General features: G+C 37.3%; 2 protein-coding genes across 2 annotated transcripts; both read left to right on the top strand.

The window, feature by feature from the left end:
• Positions 1-1,361: 1,361 nt before the first annotated feature.
• LOC134649696 (cytochrome b5-related protein-like) lies at positions 1,362-7,532 on the top strand. The gene is made up of 5 exons (XM_063504524.1): positions 1,362-1,595; positions 3,535-3,947; positions 6,124-6,312; positions 6,472-6,696; positions 7,250-7,532. Exons 1-5 carry the CDS (start codon positions 1,362-1,364, stop codon positions 7,530-7,532), a joined length of 1,344 nt encoding a protein of 447 aa, XP_063360594.1.
• A 5,278-nt stretch (positions 7,533-12,810) lies between these two features.
• On the top strand, positions 12,811-18,901 carry LOC134649455 (cytochrome b5-related protein-like). The gene is made up of 5 exons (XM_063504211.1): positions 12,811-13,069; positions 14,763-15,172; positions 16,592-16,780; positions 17,118-17,342; positions 18,573-18,901. The coding sequence occupies exons 1-5, from the start codon at positions 12,839-12,841 to the stop codon at positions 18,862-18,864; spliced, it is 1,347 nt and encodes a 448-aa protein (XP_063360281.1). The 5' UTR covers positions 12,811-12,838; the 3' UTR covers positions 18,865-18,901.
• The last annotated feature ends 3,010 nt before the right edge of the window (positions 18,902-21,911 follow it).

Below are 21,911 nucleotides of genomic sequence, written 5' to 3'. Positions count from 1 at the left end.
TAGGGGAAGTCCGGGTAAAGCGAACACCCCAGGCAAAGCGAATTCGGGCTCCCAATCCTAAACTATTCGACTTTGTCGCACCACGCGCCTATATGATGTTCAGGATCCTTCGCTCTATGAGCGGCAAGCGTCACAGGGAGCGGTCGCTGTGAGCATCATCGGTGACGAGTCAAAATGTGTTTTTAGTGCAAAATATTCGATTTTGAAAGGTAAGTATATTGTATGTTATTTTGTCACAGTAATTACCTCGAATTTTAATTCAAGATGCTTCTACTGCTTACTAAAGTATCTTCCTTTTACAACGCATTTCTTTTAAAACCATCCAACAGTTATTTTTTTTTAATTCTTAATTTCTTTAACTGACTGAATGGGCAAAGTGGATCGGGCAAAGCGGACAGCGTGCTCACTTTGAATTTAATAGGTAATTTTTTTTTTTATGATAATATTTTGTTACAGATGGTATATAAATATCAAAAAAAGATCGATAATGGCTCCTGGCTAATAGACGTCATGGAAATGGCTATCAGAACGTGGATTCGCTGTGTTAAAATGTCTTCAGAAATGCCGTGAAGACTTATGCTTATGAAATCAGTGAAAATATATCAAAAGTTACTTGTGACAGCTTTTTCTAATTGATATTATTGAAATGATCTTATGTTGATTAATTTTCACTTAGTTATTAAGTTCACTAAGATTTTATGAGTAATATTTGCTTTGCCCGGGGGCCTGTTTCACTTTGCCCGGCACCCTGGGCAAAGCGAATAAAATATCTTTATTTACGTTTTGTTCAAAATTGCAGCAACTATTAAACAATGGAGGCTAGTGTTGTTTTAAATTAAAAGATTATTAAATAAAGACTTATTATTGATACTTTTTTCATTTCTTTCTCGTTAAATTTTTCTGTTATGTCAAGTCAAAGGTAAAGGTGTTCACTATGCCCGGACTTCCCCTACCAAAGATACTGGCAGCATTTCCTCGCTGAATTGCAACGCTTATTCGTTGAGCGAGGAAGCTGCCAGCTCTTTTGTCCCCAGTGACCTCAACCAGCCGTTTGGCCAAATATGTAAATTTTTATTTAAATAACAGGTTGTATATTAATATTGATTTTCGCTCGCGACATCATCCTCGTGGAACTCGCTTACCGCCTCCCCTTCCTCTTTTTTCCCTTTTTAAGCAGATTTTCGGGATGCCGCACATGACTTACACAAATGCATAATAGACTTGTGGAATGGATTTATATTTTGAATTTATAGCTTAAGAAAATTATCTTGTATATTTAATATGAATTAAGTATAGTAAAGCTACCTACGACTATAATATTATTATATTAAAATAAAATAAATATCTTAGATCAGATCAAGATGCCACCAAACTCCGAGAGAATAGTCGTAGAGGATCGCCGACAAGTCAGCTTTCCGCACTTGCCGTATCCCGTGACGCGCAAATCGGAGCCCCGCACCCCACAGCACTGGCTGAAGGGCAAGCGCCTTCAAGACGGTGCCCAAGGGCTCTGGAGAATACACGACTCGATATATGATCTGACAAGCTTCGCGAGTGTACACCCTGGTGGCGCCGAGTGGATCACTCTTACCAAGGTATTTGGCTTTCCGATTTCTATCTCATTTCTTTGACATTATAGTTGGCAATTCAATTCTGACTTTCTTTTGCTATTTTTACAATTAAAAAATACTGCATGATACATGATGGGACACTAAGAAGACTGTTGTATATTAAATAATATTATTTTGATGAAGATATTGTTGTTCTAATTGCAATTTGTGATCTTCGCCAAGGCGTGCACGTCATTCGCCCTTAACCGCTTTTTTCTGTCCGTCGTATAATCAACAACAAGTATGTTTTTTTGCGGTACTTAAACTCTAAATCCGTTGTCAGTAGATCTATTAAATATACATACTTATAATAGGTAGGAACATGTTAGCCGCCACTTAGTAATTTGAAACCCATTCTTTATGGTGTGAATAATAAATCTCAAAATTAACTGGGTTGGGCTACTATATTTACATGTTTGTACACAGCAAAAAATAAATAGGTACCTACCTACACGTTAGTTTTTGTAAACATATAAAACAAGCATATGCATATAAACAGGAATGAACAATGGATGAATAGATGAACATATAAACGCTTCAAACTCACAAAAACATAATATAAGTACCTAGCCCCTAACAATTTACAAAGAGTATAGATTTTATAGAGAGTTACTGTCATGGTAAATTATGTAGCCACAGTAAATTCACCACCATCTTTTGACAGAAGATTAAAACTGTTAGAACGCCATTTGATTTTGATCCTTATTCTTTCACTGATATGTGTTAATTTGTAGATATCGAAATTAACGCCATCTAGACGAGAATAGGCCAAAGGTATAGTACGGCTCTTCTGAGGTGAACTTTTCGCTTCGAACCTTAATTTTTCAAACAAAGGCCATTGTCTCTATTATCGCAAAACCGCTTGCTCCCCAGTTAGCACGTGCCAGTACAACATTCATATTGAAAAACAACCGGTATCGTCATAGTATTAAGGTTCAAATTTAATGTCACTGATATTCTAGATATTACGTTTTGGTAGTGTAGGACGATAAACCGCCCCGAAGCGATACGGCGCTCATATTATTTTGATACTTAGTGTGGTGTTAAAAATGAAACGTGGTTATTTATTATATTGTTTTATTTAAATTATTAGCTTGCGGTGGTAAATGTAATAATTTACAAAGGTGCAGCTGCAAGCATTGTTATTTTTTCTTATCTTTAAAATAATGATACTGTGAAATTAGCACCTCTGATGTGATGCCGACACATAGTAACAATAAAAACACTGATAAGGCAAACGTGGAGCTTTGAAGCGTACAGTTTTTCTAACAAAACGTCACGTGTCAACGGTCAGAAGGTCGGTTATAATATAAGAAAGAAATTGATTATATCTGATTTTTTATGACACGATTTTATCTAGTAGTACGTATAACTGTTTATATACCTACACGGAAAAATGTTGATTATACCTATGTTAAACTTATTAATCTTAAATTTACATTGTTACCTTAGATTTTGTTATATAACAAATATACAACGCTTTATCATAAATAACCGTGTTTCATTTTTAACACCACACTAAGTATCAAAATAATATGAGTGCCGTATCGCTTCGGGGCGGTCTATCGTCCTACACTACCAAAACGTAATATATAGAATATCAGTGACATTAAATTTGAACCTTAATACTATGACGATACCGGTTGTTTTTCTATATGAATGTTGTACTGGCACGTGCTAAGTCGGGAGCAAGCGGTTTTGCGATAATAGAAACAATGGCCTTTGTTTGAAAGATTAAGGTTCGAAGCGAAAAGTTCACCTCAGAAGAGCCGTACTATATGGTGCGCCATCTTTCGAAAATCTTGCACCATACCTTTGGCCTATTCTCGGCTAGATGGCGTTAATTTCAATATATATAAATTAACACATATCAGTGAAAGAATAAAGATCAAAATCAAACTCTTTGCAATTTATTTTCGTCCAGGGAACTGATATTACAGAAGCCTTCGAAACGCATCACCTTCACGGCGTCGCCGAAGGAGAACTGCCCAAATACTTCGTGAAAAAGACCGACGCTCCTAGGAACTCTCCGTTTACATTCCATGACGATGGCTTCTACAAAACCCTTAAGCCGAAAGTCGCTGACAAGTTAAAGGAAATACCAAATAATGAAAGAAAGCGGAGCGATATGATAACCGACCTCGTGTTGGTGGCATTCATAGTTGCCAGTTCTCTGTCTTGTTGGATGATGCATAATAAGAGCATTTGGATTGGACTGGCCTTAATACCGATTAGCGGGTATCTTTTGTCATGCGTTGCAATATCTGCTCACAACTACTTTCATAGACGAGATAATTGGAGAATGTACTTATTCGATCTTCTTGGATCTTCTTACAGGTACGTGATTATAATTACTTGTAAGTAACTTTAGTTCTCACTAATTAGGGTTGTACTTACCCACTTCTTTGGACAAATTTTAATGGGGAGGATAATCACTGTTCAATAAGCAGTATCAATTTCTAATATCTGTTTAAAATTTCCATAAAGATCCCATATTATTATGATATAACACGAAAATCTACCAACAACGGTTTTCTTACATAATTATACCCATACCCATAGGATACGGATCTACAAGACTATGGGAATTTTAAATTAACAAATTCCTAATGAAAATAAATTAAGGAAGGTAAAAGAAGCTTAAGCTTTTTCTATTTAAGCTAGGTAGGTACCCGTAATTTTAGGCGCAATTTTTTTTTTTCAATTCCATGTACCTGTGTATATTGTTGTATAATACGGCTCGAGGAACCAAAAAACATAAATCAGTAGTGGCGCTGAAACCGGTACAGTCACATGTTTTAATTTATGACCCATTTTTGTACCTTGTCACAGTGACAATAGGGATTATTACATAAGTGCGACCCCAAGTGTGCGATGCACGATTGTGCGACATATTTTTTTAACGACACTGCAGTTCTGCGAAGTGATATTGTGCGACATATCACTATTCGACCAAACTATAGTCCGACAGTATTTTTGATCGAAGTTAAATTGTGCGACATATTACGGCTCGACAATACTTCTAGTGCACGATAGTATTTGTGGGTCTACGGGTAATTTATTTTTAACATGGTCTCAGTACTTACACTGTTTCTTCTCAAAAAACATTTCCTTTACAACTGAACTAGACGGAGCCCCGCTTCGCGGGGCTCCTATTTCTGGGCGCTTTGCCCTTCGGGCATCTGAAGCTACCTAACGAACCAAACCTACCTATTGATTTATATTTCGCACACACGATGATTCGCTCAAACGGCACATCGTATAGTCGTGCATCGCCTAATAATGTTTCGCACGAACAATAGTTCCTACAAATGACATGTTGTCGTACAATCGTACATCGCTTAATCATACGTCGCACTAACGATACTTCGCACAAGCGTGTGTCGCACTCCCGTAGTAAAGCCGTGACAATAGCATGAGGTCTCTAGCGACTTTCATATTGATTATCACTGTGACAAGGTACGAAAATGGGTCATAAATTAAAACATTGTACGACTGGGCTAGCAACGACGGATGAAAATATTGTATGATACTGATAATGCATTACAAGAGTATGAAATCGCGGATAACGAAGTTTAGAATTTACGATCTAACAAAAGTTATTCCAACAGACAAAACTTCCGATCGATCGCTAGCTTTGCATCACAGGACATTTACATTACCTATTCAGAAATGTGAAATTAAATTTTTACCACTATGTTGGTAGCTCTTAGTTTTTAGATACCCGTTTATCCTAATTTTCAGCATACTTCGTGCTTTTACAATAACATATATACATATATATTTATTATTTTGTCAAATAGGTACACGTTTTGTCGGTAATTTTATTACCTAATTAATTAGTGTTTCAACAGTTATGCCAAATCTATTTAGGATTGTATAGTTTTATTTTATGCTTTAAATTACTCGAAAACAAATTATATCCAATTGCCGTGTGTTCGTGTGCGTGGTCGAGCCAAAATTAAGTACCTATGGTACTTTTATAATTCTATATCAATACAATAACATGCTAACATATATTATGGGGTCGATTCGGATTTTGAACTAGACATCTATTAGACATCACCAAGATACGATAACGATATTTTTAAGATCTAGCCTTTCAAATTTGACATTTCCGCGATTCGGGAACGATTACTACCTACTCTTGAACGATTTCCACAAGACGATAATTTAACGTAAAAGTGACATTTGTTGTCTGAATTGAGCTGCAAAAGAGAACTAGTTGAAATCTAAACTACAACGTATCTAGTACATATCGTATCGTTCTCTAGTCTAGAACGGATCTTGTTTTCCGAATACCGCGGTATATTTGAACTGATAATGCAGTAGGGACGTGGCCAAGGAATTCTGGAACAACAAAAAATGCAATAACATGTAGTTTTGGGGTTATTACAAAAGCTTCGAGGGAAAGGACGATGCTGAAGCCAGCAATAAAAACTAGTAGTAACAAAAATTTCATTTGTGCTCCCTCCCTCTTTTCCGTATCTTTTTTATCATATTTTTGTTTCAGAGACTGGCGAATTATGCACGCGCTATCACATCATCTTCATACAAATACGGCTCAAGACCTAGAAATTAGTGCGTTTGAGCCATTCTTAGTGTTCTTGCCTTATATGTCTAAAACCATGTTTGAGAAACTGGCTGCTGTATACTGGCCCGTGATATATTTATTCGCATGTTTGGTGCAACTAGGAAAAGAGTAAGTTATAATCTATTATTGGATATTATTTTTTATTCATTAAATTTATCTTCTATTAAGCTCTCAACAAGATAAATGTGCGGCATTAGGAACTCGTCCTTCGGCCTATTTAAGATAATGTTGAACACATGTTGCAGTTACGAGTATTTTAAATTTCAGGGTTGTATTCTCCACAATGAACCACGAAGGGAAGCGTTTAAACTGGACCAACGCAATTCCATTCTTCGTGCCTACATGGATGTGGTACTTCGGAGGTCTGCCTCTTTACTGGACAATCCCAGTCTGGCTCGGAACGATGGTCTACGCTAGCTTCTTCTTCGTGATGTATGGCATAACCGCGGGCCATCACGCAGAAGATAACTTCTTCGAGGGTGATAAGGCCAGGTATAATACTATTATTTATTATGTTCTGAGCTACGACGGTCAACGGAAGACCAAACGTTAGCGCTGCTTTATCTTAAGAGCCCATTAAAGTGCACACTAGCGCCACTGCTAAATAATCGTGATTATTTAAATTTAACGAAAAATATTTCAAAAAGGGGGCCGCTACGAACTGTATATTGTATTAAAGTACCTACCCTTTGACTACATAAAACTAGTTTTTATGTTGCTGGATACGTCGATCCATGAACTCAAAACAAAAACGGCCGTTTTAACTTTGGACGCATAGATTGACGAATCCAGCAAAATAAAAACTAGTTTGATGTATTCAAAAGGTACTTTAATACAAGATACAGTACGTAGCGGCCCCCTTATTTAAATATCTTTCGTTAAATTGAAATAATCACGAATATTTAGCAGTGGCGCTAGTGTGCACGTTGATGGGCTCTTAAACTGTAGCCAGAGGCCTACCAAAAGCGAAACCTAACTATGTTACTCTGGTTTGCCTGGTTCGGTTAATAGCAAAGGCCTTACAATAACTTGACTACTCTTCCAGGGCCGAGTACGTGGACTGGGGACTCCATCAACTTGACACAGTGGTGGAGAGGATCGACTACACAGGCAACCTTTTCAAATCTCTCACGCGCTTTGGGGATCACTTCTTACACCACCTGTTCCCAACCTTGGACCACGCCGAGCTTAAGCACCTCTACCCAGTGGTCCTCGAACATTGTAAAAAGTTTCAAGTTGAATTGAGGACGACAACGTTCTATCAGGCGTTCAAAAACCAATACAAACAGCTTTTGAGAACCAAACCGCATGACTTTAAAGAAAAATAAATTTAAAAAAATACAAGATTACGATACTGCTCCACAATCTACGTATACCTGTTTACTAGTGGCTCTGTGAGGTGTTATGTACCTCTCAAACCCCCATAGCACCGTCGTTATGAAAATTTTATAAAAACGGAATCGACAAAAAATCTTTAAAATTATCGAACTGCACCACTAGCACGTGATTGGCGCGACAGTATCTCGCGTCGAGATAGACTACCCGTCTTTTTCTAACTATGTTAATAAAAGAGTGACGAGTAGTCTATCTCGCCACGAGATACTTTCGCGCCAGTTATGTGCTAGCCCGGCTGCTTAGGTTGAGAAATGAGACCACTAGAGAAGAATATCCAGACTTCGCTTTCGCACGGCCAATGACACCAATTATTTGAGATATGTATATCATAATTAGGCATGTAGTATGCATGTCATATTTATATTTAGTGGCAAGGGTAGATTAGTTAGTATACCTACCTATAGCGTGATTATTTTATCACTATCATTCAATTAATTAGTGGTAAGCGCCGTGAGCCACACATATTGTAGACATTATAGTAAGTATTACTTGAAGTGGCTGTTTGTTTACCTAATTACATTTTTTTTAATTGCGCGGTTGTGGGTGGCTGGAATATGCTTCGATTCTATTTTTTATACTTATAGGTAAGTATACCTACTACATTATGATTTAAGTTTTAGAAAAAGGTACCATCTTTATGAATATAACTCATATAATAAGGAATTGGCTACACAATTCTGGTATGATAACTTTTGTGATAAAATAATTGGTCATCGTCGTACATATAGCATTTTATATTTTTGTTTTATGTTTGTTAATTATACAAAGATGATTGCATTGTCGTCCATAAAACCATACAAAGAACTTATGTGTAGCTCAATAGAAGCAACACTTTTACAGTGATATACCTATTGTAAAATGAACATGTATTTTGCAACTAAGTTTTAATTTTTAAACCTTTTTAAAGAACTCCGTCGTGACTTTGTACATGGACGTACTACATAAGTACTAGAAATGACGAAATGCTTTTTCAGTCAGTCTCAGTACAAAAAGTACCTACTGAGGTTGACTGAAGTAACATGACAAATACGAACATTTCCGAGAAAATACGATGGCAAAGGATTCTTCACTACATCTGTAGGTATGTACTGTAGCCATGGGTATGTTAATCATACAAATCCTACCGATTCGGGTTATGACATTGTTGCAAATTACACCCCAGAGAACACCAAAACCCAATTTTCATTGTAATCAAATTCTTATACTGTATTTCATTATTTTGTTCGTTAAAAACTGTGTTACGGGTAACGTTAAAATTAAATTACATCTTTTTATCAAAGTTTGTATTGTGTTTGCCCCGTTTGCCCTAATCAAATCCTCACTCGCACCTTTTGGTTGCAAGTCAGTGGAAGCGGACCCTTCTTAACCAACACCATCCCCACGTTTTCATTCGAAAATTACCCGCCCTTTCAGTTTGAGCAGCCCTGTCTAATTACGCCTGACACACACACGTATATCTTTGTTATGAGGATAAGAGCGTGTGCTGATCATTTTTAAAGCACCGTCTGCTTAGCTACCTGCGTATACCGCTGACTGTATAAAACGAAAGAAACAAACAACGATCATTATAAAAAAACAAGTTTGAATGCCGAAAACTGTTGCGTATAACCACTCCCGCGCAATCGTTACACATACAGTCAAGGCTACGATTTATTAAGTGACCGACGCGTCTGTTGATCTGTTGTTGTTTATATCACAACAAAATAATAAATAAATATAAAACTGTGAAATATTGTGATAGAGATATTAAGGATTGTCGAAAAAACTGGTGAGTGGTTTATATTTATGACATTTATGTTATTTATAAATTTAAAATAGTTTGCAACTAATAAATTTGTTTATTTTATTTACCTACTTTCGTAACTGTTTCCAAAATGATGAACATCCATGCACCACTTCTTGTCTGTTGCGTAAACCAAATATGTACTTAATCAAACATTAGTACTGCATAATATACTCGTACCTACTTGTACCTGGTCTATTACACCCTCTGAGATTACACCTTTCTTTTCATCAACGTCGATATAATTTTTGGTCATTCAAACAAAACCGTACGTCATCATAAACAATAAGTATAAATAAAGTGGAAACCTTACATTATTTTGAGTGTCTTCCTTCCTTCCATTCTTCAGAAATCTCGTTTTCTGTAGTGTTTTTCTGTAGGGTAAATGATTCACTTCTTTCAGCCCTTCTCATCATTCTTGATCATAGACTAGGAATCCTCTAGACGGAGTTTAGAGCAATTATTCCATGAAACCGATGCTGCCAAAAATACGGGGGTGCGGGGGGACGAGGTGAGCGAATCCCGTGCCGTGATTGGTCCGTTCAAAGACACGAACCAATCACGGCACGGGATTCTGATACTTTGACTCGAAGATGGAGTAAAACTACCATATATAGTGGCAGAGGGGGTAGCGTTACTATGCTCAGTCTAGAGGATGTCTTGTCTGTGTTCTTGATACTTACTTATCAATTGCCGGTAGTCGCCTTCCTATCTCACTGTTATCAATGTTGTCTGCTATCTAAAGTCATTGTGAATGATAGTATGCAATTCGAACACTGTTATTTGATGACAGCACAATACTTCAATAATGATACCTTTACGATTAAGAAACATCACGCAATTTAAATGCGATTTCTAATTTCTTGTGACGTAAAGTTCCATTCCATTAATGCCTAATTCATCAAGAACGTGGGTAAGTACCTATAGCTAAAAAAACATAGCTTGAAGCCTTACAAAAACGCATCCTGTTGAATCTTCACGAAAAATAAACAATAATGAAGTCTGCAAACCTTACGTCATATCATAACTACCTTTAATATTATAAACTCTGTCTGTCTGTTACCTCTTCACGATTAAACCGCTAAAGCGTTTCATATAAGAGTTGTTACGAATATAGTTTTGAGGCACGGGGAAATTATAGTTTTTATCAATTATCATCATCATAATACCACACAAACGCAGTTGCGGGCAAAAGCTAGTTTCACAAGAACATCTACCCGAACACTTCACTACTACAACATACAACTGAATTACTGTACCCGTACCATGAGTCACTGACAGTGTCAAAACTGACATATACGCTAACGTCTAAGTATATTATAATATAAAGTAAATTACTTAGATGTATATTATACATCTCGCTCGCACTAATATGTGAGTACGAGCGAGATGCATAAAAAATAAGTTACGTTCTCGGTGGCGTTTATTTTAACGCCAAACTCGTGGTAGCGACACTGGTCAGTGAGAGATAACAGCGGATTTTGCGTAACCTACGTAAGCATCAAAACCTAAAAAACTTTCGCGTTGTACATAACAAACGGCAAGAACGTAAACAATTTAAGGGCCTTAAAACATACTAGACCCTTTTTTGTAATCTTCTGTTTACACACATGTAATGACATCTTTGTCCCAGAGCAAAGGTGGATCAAACTGGTTTATTATTCTCAGACTCGAACTTTTCCAAGACACGCCGTCCGCGGTATGCCCTTGGCTTGCCATGAAAAGGGCAATGATTTAAAAATATATCTGGCTGACGGCTGGCCAAGTGTTACTCAGATAATATAAAACCATAAGATGCCTCGGTTTAGCGGGTAAACATCGGTATAAAAAGCGGCCAAGTGCATGAAGGGTTCCGTATTTAGGCGATTTATGACGTATTAAAAAAAAACTACTTACTAGATCTCGTTCAAACCAATTTTCGGTGGAAGTTTACATGGTAATGTACATCATATATTTTTTTTTAGTTTTATAATTCTCTTATTTTGGAATATTATTTCTAAAATAAGAAAATGAAAATGAAATAAATAAATATTTTCATTTCATTTTCATTTTCTTATTTTAGAAGTTACGGGGGGGGGGACACACATTTTACCACTTTGGAAGAGTCTCTCGCGCAAACTATTCAGTTTAGAAAAAAATGATATTAGAAACCTCAATATCATTTCTGAAGACCTATCCAGGGTTTGATGAAAAAAATTTTTTTTAGTTTCAGTTGTAAGTATGGGGAACCCCCAAAATTTATTGTTTTTTTTTCTATTTTTGTGTGAAAATCTTAATGCGGTTCACAGAATACATCTACTTACCAAGTTTCAACAGTATAGTTCTTATAGTTTCGGAGAAAAGTGGCTGACTGGCTGTGACATACGGACGGACAGACAGACGGACAGACAGACAGACAGACATGACGAATCTATAAGGGTTCCGTTTTTTGCCATTTGGCTACGGAACCCTAAAAAGCAAGTCCGTTACACTATTAGGACACTTTTACGCCAATAATAATTATAATTATGGAATATTTATTTTATTATAAGTAAATATTCCAAATGGTATTACTTAGCGTTGCATATTTTTTGTTTGGCGTGGCGGTTTATGTGAACTCTAATTAAACATAACTATGTATCGGCATTCGCGGAATACCTAATACACCCAAATGTGTGTAGTACAGTCACCTGCATTAATTAATATATTATCTTAGACGAAGACTCACACTAAAATACCTACCTGCCTCGTCTCGTCCCGTCGACTCTACTTGCAGCTTGCAGAGCTGTAAAATCATACCATATATTTGTGCACTTTGGCATGAAAAATATTAGTGTGTGTAACTGTAGGTACTATAACAGTTCAGTTACATATTAAACTTTCAAAATATTTTTGGCTGAGAACGGTCAAATATCATATCACCATTATTTTTTGATGACCAAGATTAACGCAAATTCAAATGAATCTCCCGAAATATATGATAAAAAGGATTATCTGGACATATATCAAAAAAATGGCAACTCATGAAACACGAGTAAAGATTACAGACAGCAATGGCCATCTCACAGAACCTGCAATGTCAGGTGTTGTAAAAAAACAATGTAGAATCCGCCACGTTCCGGAAAACGTGGAATTCCACATTCTCAAATATATGACGGAGACACAAAAGTAACTAGGTATTGCATATGTTTGAAATTTGATTATTCTGTTAAATGAGTAAAACTAAATTACTTACGATATCATCAATATACCATCAGTGCTTCCAGTAAGTTCACTAGGCACGGCTGTTCTGATATAAAATATAAAAAAAATTGCCGAAGAAAGTCACAAATACGAAAATGGCTTGTCCTTTTTGTCCTTGACAGACTTCCTAAGAGTTTGAGTTTGAGACAGTGTTGACTTAATTTTTTCGGACAAAAAAAATAAAATTAACCTTATTTAATTATTTGTAATTCTTTTTCAGGTTTTTCCTAAGTCATGGCACCAAACTCTAAAAAACCGACAACGGATCGACGACAAGTCAGCTTTCCCCATTTAGAATACCCGGTAACGCGCGAGGAGGAGCCCCGGACTCCTCAGCAGTGGCTGAAGGGCAAGCGGCTGCAGGACGGCGCGCAGGATCTGTGGAGAATACATGACTCACTATACGACTTGACCAGTTTTGTGGACGACCATCCTGGAGGTGCACAGTGGATCACAGTTACTAAGGTCTGTCAAATACAACCAATTGACGTTAAGAGCACTTTCCAGCACATCATAATGCTATCTCATCGCCAGATATTAGTTCTTGTTCTTACATCTAAGTAGATGTACGTAGAAGTCTACGTCATCTGTTTGTTCTATAATCAAAAGAAAACTATCAGCCGAGTCATTGCAATTAAAATTGCATCAATCCTTGACATTGGGAATTCTTATCTTTCAGCTCTCTCAGCTTTTTCTATGGTTCTCTGTAGAAGGCAGAGGTCCGCTCTGCAACCTAATTTAAAAAATATAAAAGATTATCAAGTTAAAAAGCCTACAGGAATAACTATGCCTTCTTAGGATTAGTCCGAATTCCTTGTCATGATTTCCTTTACCCACTAGGTACCTACACCTCCGTCAAGTTTTTCATAAATGATATTTCTAATTTCTAAATGTTACGTTTATGTTAAACGATACACTGCCGGACCGGTGTTACAACGCATACAATTTGAATACTAAGCTTGCGCCGTAAAACTGGTATTTTAAAATAATACAAGTTATCTATGTCACGCGATGACAAAGACGTCTGCTAGGGTTGCATTCAAATTGCTTCAGCATTGCAGCGCAGTGTTGCTGCAGACTGCGTTGCTGTAAGAAGTATCAATTACCTATTGAGGACATCGACATTGAACCATTAGAGCACAGCATTACTGACATATGTATTGCTGCAAATTTGTCAAAATCAATGTTGATATTCTGAATAATTAGCACTTCTTCCGGTAATTAACTCTGCAGCAACGTTACAAAGCCCTCGTAATCAGAATGTATCCTTAATTTCGTTTGAAACACTAAAGGTGACGTTCAATTCGTCACTCATTTTATCAAGAAAGGCAAGACCGTAGCATTAATGTTGCAATAGTAATGTAGCTGCAGATGCCATCCGCACATTAGGTACCTTTAATCTTTAGATTTGTGAACGCGAACGTTTAAAGAACTTTGTTCTAATCTATTAACCAGTTAGTACTTAGTACGTATATTTGAAGAGCAAAGAAGGAAGCGAAAGGCGCGGGTATGTGAATTTATAAGAATTTTGTACCGTCTTCCGTGTGAAGTAAATTATTTATACGATTTTTCTAAACCAGTTAATCCAAAAAAACCTGTGCGAACAAATCTTACAAACCCCACCTCTAACAAGTGATAAAACTGGAATAAATTAATGTACATCAATATTAATAGTTGTTCAGTGCACATGCACGGAACACGTGACAGGCGCCCGCGACCCAGGCCGCGTAGCCAACGTGCCAATCGCTAACGCTCCGTAGCGATCGAAACGCAAATGTCACTGTTGCACTAATATGGAAGAGTGATAGAGAGACACAAAGCGATTCGATGGCGAAGCGATAGCGATTGTCACCTTGGCTAGGCCGGCAGTTTAGTTTGGCGATGCGGCCGTCTGCACAAACAGTGTACTTTTCGGAGTCATTAAGGCAGGGTGCATTCAAATCAAATTAACATTAAATAACTAACATTCTAACAGTTTTGGCTTAACTCATGTAACATTATAGTTCAATAAAAACATTTTGGATATTACTCTCCGGACTTTTAACAACCACCGTAAGCTAGCATCCTCAACAATAGTAAAGGTTTAAAAATATCCCCGAGCCTTGTTTGAAGCTTACCTACATTTATCATAACTTACCTACACCTTCTTTTTATCCAGGGGACTGATATAACAGAAGCCTTCGAAACTCATCACCTTAAAGGCCTAGCTGAAGAACACCTACCGAAATACTTTGTCAGAAAAACTGACGCACCAAGAAACTCTCCGTTTACATTCACCGAAGACGGTTTCTACAAGACTCTTAAGCTAAAGGTGGCTGAAAAGTTAAAAGAAATCCCTAAGAGCGTCAGAAAGCGTAGTGACTTCGTCACCGACAACTTGTTGGCTGCTTTCGTGACTGTCAGTTCATTGTCATGTTGGATGATGAGTAGGAACATTTGGGTTGGACTAGCTTTGATCCCGGCTAGCGGTTATCTTCTGTCAAGTCTCGTGACCTGTTCTCATAATTACTTCCACAGAAGGGATAACTGGAGGATGTACATATTCAACCTAATAGGATCGTCTTATTCGTAAGTATAATCAACTATATCTATATCTTTAATACTTTCATCTTTACGAATTACTGTTTTTTTTTAATTATTTACAAGAAGACCACAAACAAGTTGCAGTTGGCAAACAAGTTTTACCGGACATTACCAAGGGGCCAATGTTTGTTGATTGTCAGACAGAAACAGATTAAACAATAAAATACATGTGTATTGCATATGTAGTAGAGATATACTTTACTCGTGCAGCCATAAGGCTAAACACGTGCAGGCAATACAGTAATTTTGACGTGATTCCTATTTTAACTATCCCCATTTTTAAAATTCCGAATTTATCGAGTCGTGTTCCGCATCTGCTCCGGCGCTACGGGCAAAGCAGCCCCTTCGCCCTTGCATAGCAAAGCGCAGACACAAATGCTCGCCTCCGCAGCTTCGGCCTGCTGGTCGCCTTCGGCGACCAGCCTCAGCCGCTACGGCTCGCGTTGTGCTCTGCATGCGCTTTGCCACGGCGGGCGAGGGCTGCTTCCCCTCCGCGCCTCCGGCTTTTTACATACAGTCTAGGGGTTCGACAGACAAGACCACGTGGATAGTGGGTGCTCCGATTCGGATTTTCGTTAGTTATACATATAGACTTTTAAGTCTAAGTGCGTTTAAACCTTATTTTGAAAATCACGAATTTCATTATTCCGAGTTTGCAAAAGATCGAATTTCTGAATACCGAATTACTTTTTTTCCGATCGGTCAATGATTTTTTCGGAATAGACAAATTCGGAAAAAATATTTTCGGTTTTTTTAAAATCGGAAATTTAAGCTTTCGTGCATATGACAATCGGATTTTAAGTTTTCGATAATAGCATAGTCGTGATTTTCTTCTTTCGTGGTTCAAAGTCGTAATTTCGATATTTTGGACATACAAAAAATCGGTATTATGAAAATCGAGGTTATGAAAGTCGGAAAAACATATTTCGGAATATTTGGGTGTTCCCCACTTTTGACACTGACGGTGACAGATCAATATCGTATAGCTGGGACATCATTAAGCAGTGTTCGAATCGGGGCGATATAACATATTATTGGTTTGTGCGCAAACGCTTTCGCTAACGCGGAGCAGCCGGCCTAGCCAACGTGACAATCGCTATCGCCACGACAACGAAACACTTTGTGTCTCTCTATCACTCTTCTATATATATTAGTGCGACAGTGACAGTTGCGTTACGATCGCTACGGAGCGTAAGCGATTGGCATGTTGGCTACGCGGCCTGTATGCGAGCGCAGCGCACTGAAATCAGATTGCACTCATTGTATTGTACCTATCGAAATAACTTCTTATCAGATCTTAGTCACCGCGTCATGTATACCGCAGACAATAATAATGTTTTGTTTTTTTGTAACTTGTCACGAAAGCTGATATTTTCTTAATTAAGATTTTTGTGTCTGTTTTAGAGATTGGCGCATATCACATGCAATGTCACATCACATGCATACGAATACTGCTCAAGACATCGAGCTGAGTGTGTTAGAGCCTTTTATGCTCTTCTTGCCGTACAGAACCAAGTCGTTGATCGAGCAACTGGCTGCCTTGTATTGGCCTGCAATTTACTCAGTTGCAATGGTGGTGCAATTAGTGAAGGAGTAAGTTTTTTCGATCTACTTTCTATGAATTTACTATCGTAACATTGAACTGATTGAGTTTAATATAGTTAATAATAAATAATAAAAGATTGCTGTCTATTTGATATCCTTTAAGTTACTTAAAAGACATAGATAGGCCCACATATTAAGACCTTAAAACTAGCATACATATGATATGAAATTAAATTATTGTTCAGTTTAAGAAGTAGTGCAACTTTTGCAATTTACGAGTACCTACTCCAATATCCTTTCGGTTTTGAAATTTAATATTAAATCTAAGGCCTATTTATGTTCGATAATTACAGTATGACTGATGTTTGACTTTTTAATATTTCAGAGTCATATGCTGCGCCGTAAAACTCGAAGGCAAGCAATTATCGTTAGCCAATGCGATTCCCTTCCTCGTGCCCATTTGGATGTGGTATTTTGGAGGTCTCCCCCTGCACTGGACGCTGGCAGTCTGGGTTGCCACGCTGGTGGTCGCCAGCTTCCTCTTTGTAATGTTCGGACTGACTGCAGGTCATCATGCTCATGAGAACTTTTTCGAGGGTGACAAACCGAGGTAAGCATCTATGTACCATTTTGTCTCATTTGTTTAAAATTTAAGATTATTTTATTGCTCGAGTGCAGGTACCTAAACTACCATTTGCTTAAAATTTAAGATTATTTATTGCTCGAGTGCAGGTACCTAAACTATACCTAATCCCAGCGCACTGCAAGCCTTCCGCTAAATGCCAAACCATTTGCTTTCTGGCGTTGGCTTTGAAATAATAGACTCAATGTGAAATCAAGAATAGCTTTTAGTATCTGATGCTGGGCTGGATCGTGCAATTACGATTTTTAAGAATGTTGCCGTTCGTATAGATAAAAAGCAGTCATTTCTTGACGAATAAAGAAAGCCTTTTAAGAGCTGGTGTGGTGAAAAATAATATTTGGCTATTAATACCTCATTGTTACTAAGTGCTCAGTTCATTTCTTAGTAAGAAGCATTACGAGTGATTATACTTGCAAATTGCAAAAGGTCAAGACAAAGGGCTGTTTACGCGCGCAAAGAAACAAGGAAAAACAACATTTGGCATTGATCTTGCATTAACTTATTCTATATTGATTTAATTGCCATTTAATGACTCTTACAAATTTTGACTGTATGGAAGATATACTTACACAATTACACAATTGATTGTATATTGACCATAGCTATGCCTCTTCGTTTGACTTTTTGACCGAATGACCAAGGCCTCCAATGCTCAGGGCTGGAAACGAACCAGCATCCTCCGTTTACGCGACAGATGCCTGACCTGCTTGGCCATCCGGGCTCGGTGGCATGGGTCGAAACTTCCAAGTATATTATGACAATTTCCGAAGGCTTGTGGCACCCACAGAGCCGAGCGGTACAGGCATCTGTCGCGTAATCGGCGAACACTGGTTCGGTTCCAGCCCTGGGCCCTGGAGGCCTTGGTTATTTTTTTCTGTGTACGTGAATTACATTTATTTCGTTTATTAATACTTTAGATAGTAGTGTGACTACTTGTAAAACACACAAATTAAATCATTTTATTAGAGAAGCTACCTAACATGACCTGACCTTGCCAAATAAGTGAAATAAGCTTCAATGGTGTAAAATGGTGTCTAATCCGAATTTGGCTACGTAGTAGTAGGGTAGGGACTGAAATCCTAGCTCTCTTGAAGAGGAAGGTTGTGCCCAGCACTGAGATGTTATGGAATGATTCCATCAATAACCTACCTACCTACACCTACCTACAAAAACTACTAACATAAAAACACATTCCAGGGCTGAGTACGTAGACTGGGGACTTCACCAGCTCGACACGGTGGTCGAGAGGATCGACTACGCAGGCAACCACTTCAAGTCTCTCACGCGCTTCGGCGACCACTACCTGCACCACCTGTTCCCGACGCTGGACCACGCTGAGCTCAAATACCTCTACCCCGTACTTTATGAGCACTGCAGCAAGTACGAGGAACAACTGCGGACCTCGACGTTCTACAAAGCGTTGATAAGTCACTGTAAGCAGTTAATTAGAACCACGCCACATGATTTCACGGAAAAAAATAGGAAGTGAGTTGTATTGTTATTAGGTATGACTCTTACGTATCTATGGAGAAACCGGGCCGTCCGTCAAGGGGTCAGAAGCAAACGATTTTTACATATTTAATTTCACAAACGGGTCTACCGCGATATAATTTCATAGTTTTTACCCCCCAGTGTTTTTTGTGGGGGAATTTAAGGAAATTCCGACGTTTCAGCTGAGTTGCACCAGCTATGGTCACGCCCCACGTGTGGCCCACGTGTGGTGGCGGTAGACCCGTTTGTGAAATTAAATATGTGTACAAAACGCAATATTACTTTTGCCATAATAATACTATTGCCATAAAATTGCAATTTTTAATTGCAATTTTATGGCAATAGTATTTTATTGGCAGCCGACAACAAGATACAGTCACATTGCTTGCAAATGGTACATTTGTCTGTCTTTGTTGTACACTATCTTTAATATTATTATAATGTATTGCTCAAACATTAGATATTGTTTACTATGGCTGTGGGTTATGTTTAATATTTCGACTTTAGTAACTAACGAATAATACTATTATATAATGTGAATGATCTCTTATAAATGACAGGACTAATAAATTTAATTGAATAAGCTAGTTATTTATTTAATTTAATATAATTATTAACATCATAATAAAAATATTGAGTTATTCATAAAACACTGTAGAACTTCAAAATCGACAAAACTCAAACAAAACTAAAATTCTCCGGATTGACACTACTGTGAAAATTGCTCAGATTCCATGATAGCAAAAGTTCTGATACCTAATCAGGGAGCGAACTATGGTGACGTAAATTAACGTCATGCTACAAAACTCAAACAAAACTAAAATTCTCCGGATTGACACTACTGTGAAAATTGCTCAGATTCCATGATAGCAAAAGTTCTGATACCTAATCAGGGAGCGAACTATGGTGACGTAAATTAACGTCATGCTGCATATAAGTTTTTTTTATTTATTTGTAATCATCAATATTTTTTTCAAATATACATATTTTATTTATTACATTCATGCTCGAAGTCAACAGGTATTTTTTTATTTATATTCATTTTCAAAAACAATTTTGCCAGATGAAGGATATGATACCTATGTGATTTATTTTATTTGATACTGTAGGTATACTTATTGCTGCGCGCGAGATGCATTACTATTCGTGTCAAGATCGTATCAAATCAATGACAAATCCAGTTGGATTTTTAGTGTACCGCACAAACTTTGTTAAATTCCATACTATTCCTAACTTTCATTAAACAACTTACTGCCGTATTCGAACTTCAAGATATTCACAAGAGACACACGTAATACTAGATCCATTCTAGATACGTTATAGTTTAGATTTCAACTAGTTCTCTTTTGCAGCGCAATTCAGGCAACCAATGTCACTTTTACGTTAGATAGAGTTAGATATCTATTAGATGTGAATTGGATCTCTAAGTCATATCTTGTGGAAACCGTTCAAGAGTATCTCCAGAATCGCGCAAATGTCAAATTTGACAGGTTAGATCTTAAACATATCGTTATCGTATCTTGGTGATGTCTAAAAGATATCTAATAGATGTCTATTTCAAAATCAGAATCGGGCCCTTAGAACACTAAAAACTAAAATATATGTCATATACATACCTACTAAAGAAAAAGTGACCAAGCCCGCAGTTGGCCACAGCCAGAATCGAACCGGTGTTCAGCTTACGGGCCAACGTCCTGACCACTAAACCACCCGGTGGTCTAGCACTCTAGAAGTCTAGAACACACGAAAACGCACGAAAAGGTTAATGTTGTTCAAGTACCTTTTAAAACCTGTAACATTTGGCACTGTGCGAGCCTGAAAACTACAGAAATCAATATTTTACTCACTATAATTAAATGCTCACTTACTATTAAGTGACATTAATTTCGGAGTCTACTCAGAATTGATTTTCGCACCAAATTAATATTAATTAAGTACTTAATTGCGACTGCTATTGGCACTGCATAAATTAAGGGGAGCGAATTGCGCAGATGTCATTACGGTCAATTCAGATAAAAATGGCACCAATTTTAAATTACAATGTGTGACTTCGATGCAGATATATATTGCACCTACCTTTGATTGATAAATCCTGAATCAATTTGGTAAAAGCGATAGTTAAATTTCATCGAATATTGCACGCCGACGCGACGCACGAGAAATAATAACCAATATTACTCCCAAGGCATGTATTTTTCACATAAAACCTAATCATATGAATCAAAAAATGCATACTTTGTTAAAATAAAATTAATAATTTAATTATGGTTATAAATTATAATAATTCAATATTAGATATCGTCGGATGACAACCAAAATTCACTAAGTACTATCAAAAACTTAAAGTAACAATGCACTTTATTACACTTGTAATACGGTTTATTGTCCAATAATTTCAATTGTGTTAGTTAGTGACTTTTGGTTGTCACCCGACGATATTTGAACTTGGTTTAGAATGTTGGCAAAATATTAAAATTCATTTTTTTTAGTTGTCAGCTCGTCCTGCTTTGCATTGCTTGAGCCATCAGTCAATCAAATAATAACCCGTACTCATCAAAACGAGTTATGTTGACTTGCGGGCTCAGCAGGGTTCCATTTTTATCGACTATCACTATCGCACTATAACGCCCGTCACTTTCGCACTTACATACTTGTTAGAACGTGACAGGCATGGTGATAAACGATAAAAATGCGACCGTGCTACTAGGGTTGGCCACATTTATTATTTTTATGTTCTCCATATTTTTACAAAAGAAGCAGCTATACACTAGTTTACTGTATGTATATATCACTCATTATTTAATATGTAAGCTTAAAAGCTTTTAGGTTAGTTACCTCAGGTTTACCCTTACCCACAAACATAAACTCTAATCTGACTAGCCTAGCTTAAATTCACAGAGCGTTTGACTAGCTTAAATATTTAACAGTGCAGTAAAAGCCTTCTGTTAATCCTAATTTACATACGTAGATGCTAGCACAGTATTTTTAGTAAAAATGTTACAAGCCACTGCAACCGCCCGTTTCCCGCCTGTCGCATACTAAACT

Source organism: Cydia amplana, chromosome 7 (assembly GCF_948474715.1).
Source record: "Cydia amplana chromosome 7, ilCydAmpl1.1, whole genome shotgun sequence".
Taxonomy (NCBI): domain Eukaryota; kingdom Metazoa; phylum Arthropoda; class Insecta; order Lepidoptera; family Tortricidae; genus Cydia; species Cydia amplana.
Note: the sequence above shows the minus strand (reverse complement) of the source record. Positions and strands in the feature narration are given on the sequence as shown.

Bases quoted from the DNA above. Each gene is read 5' to 3' on its own strand.
- LOC134649696 (XM_063504524.1), top strand. From the start codon at position 1,362: ATGCCACCAAACTCCGAGAGAATAGTCGTAGAGGATCGCCGACAAGTC. The intron at 3,948-6,123 runs GTACGTGATTAT...TTTTTGTTTCAG, and splicing joins CTTCTTGGATCTTCTTACAG to AGACTGGCGAATTATGCACG. The intron at 6,697-7,249 runs GTATAATACTAT...CTACTCTTCCAG, and splicing joins TTCGAGGGTGATAAGGCCAG to GGCCGAGTACGTGGACTGGG.
- LOC134649455 (XM_063504211.1), top strand. From the start codon at position 12,839: ATGGCACCAAACTCTAAAAAACCGACAACGGATCGACGACAAGTCAGC. The intron at 15,173-16,591 runs GTAAGTATAATC...TGTCTGTTTTAG, and splicing joins CTAATAGGATCGTCTTATTC to AGATTGGCGCATATCACATG. The intron at 17,343-18,572 runs GTAAGCATCTAT...AACACATTCCAG, and splicing joins TTCGAGGGTGACAAACCGAG to GGCTGAGTACGTAGACTGGG.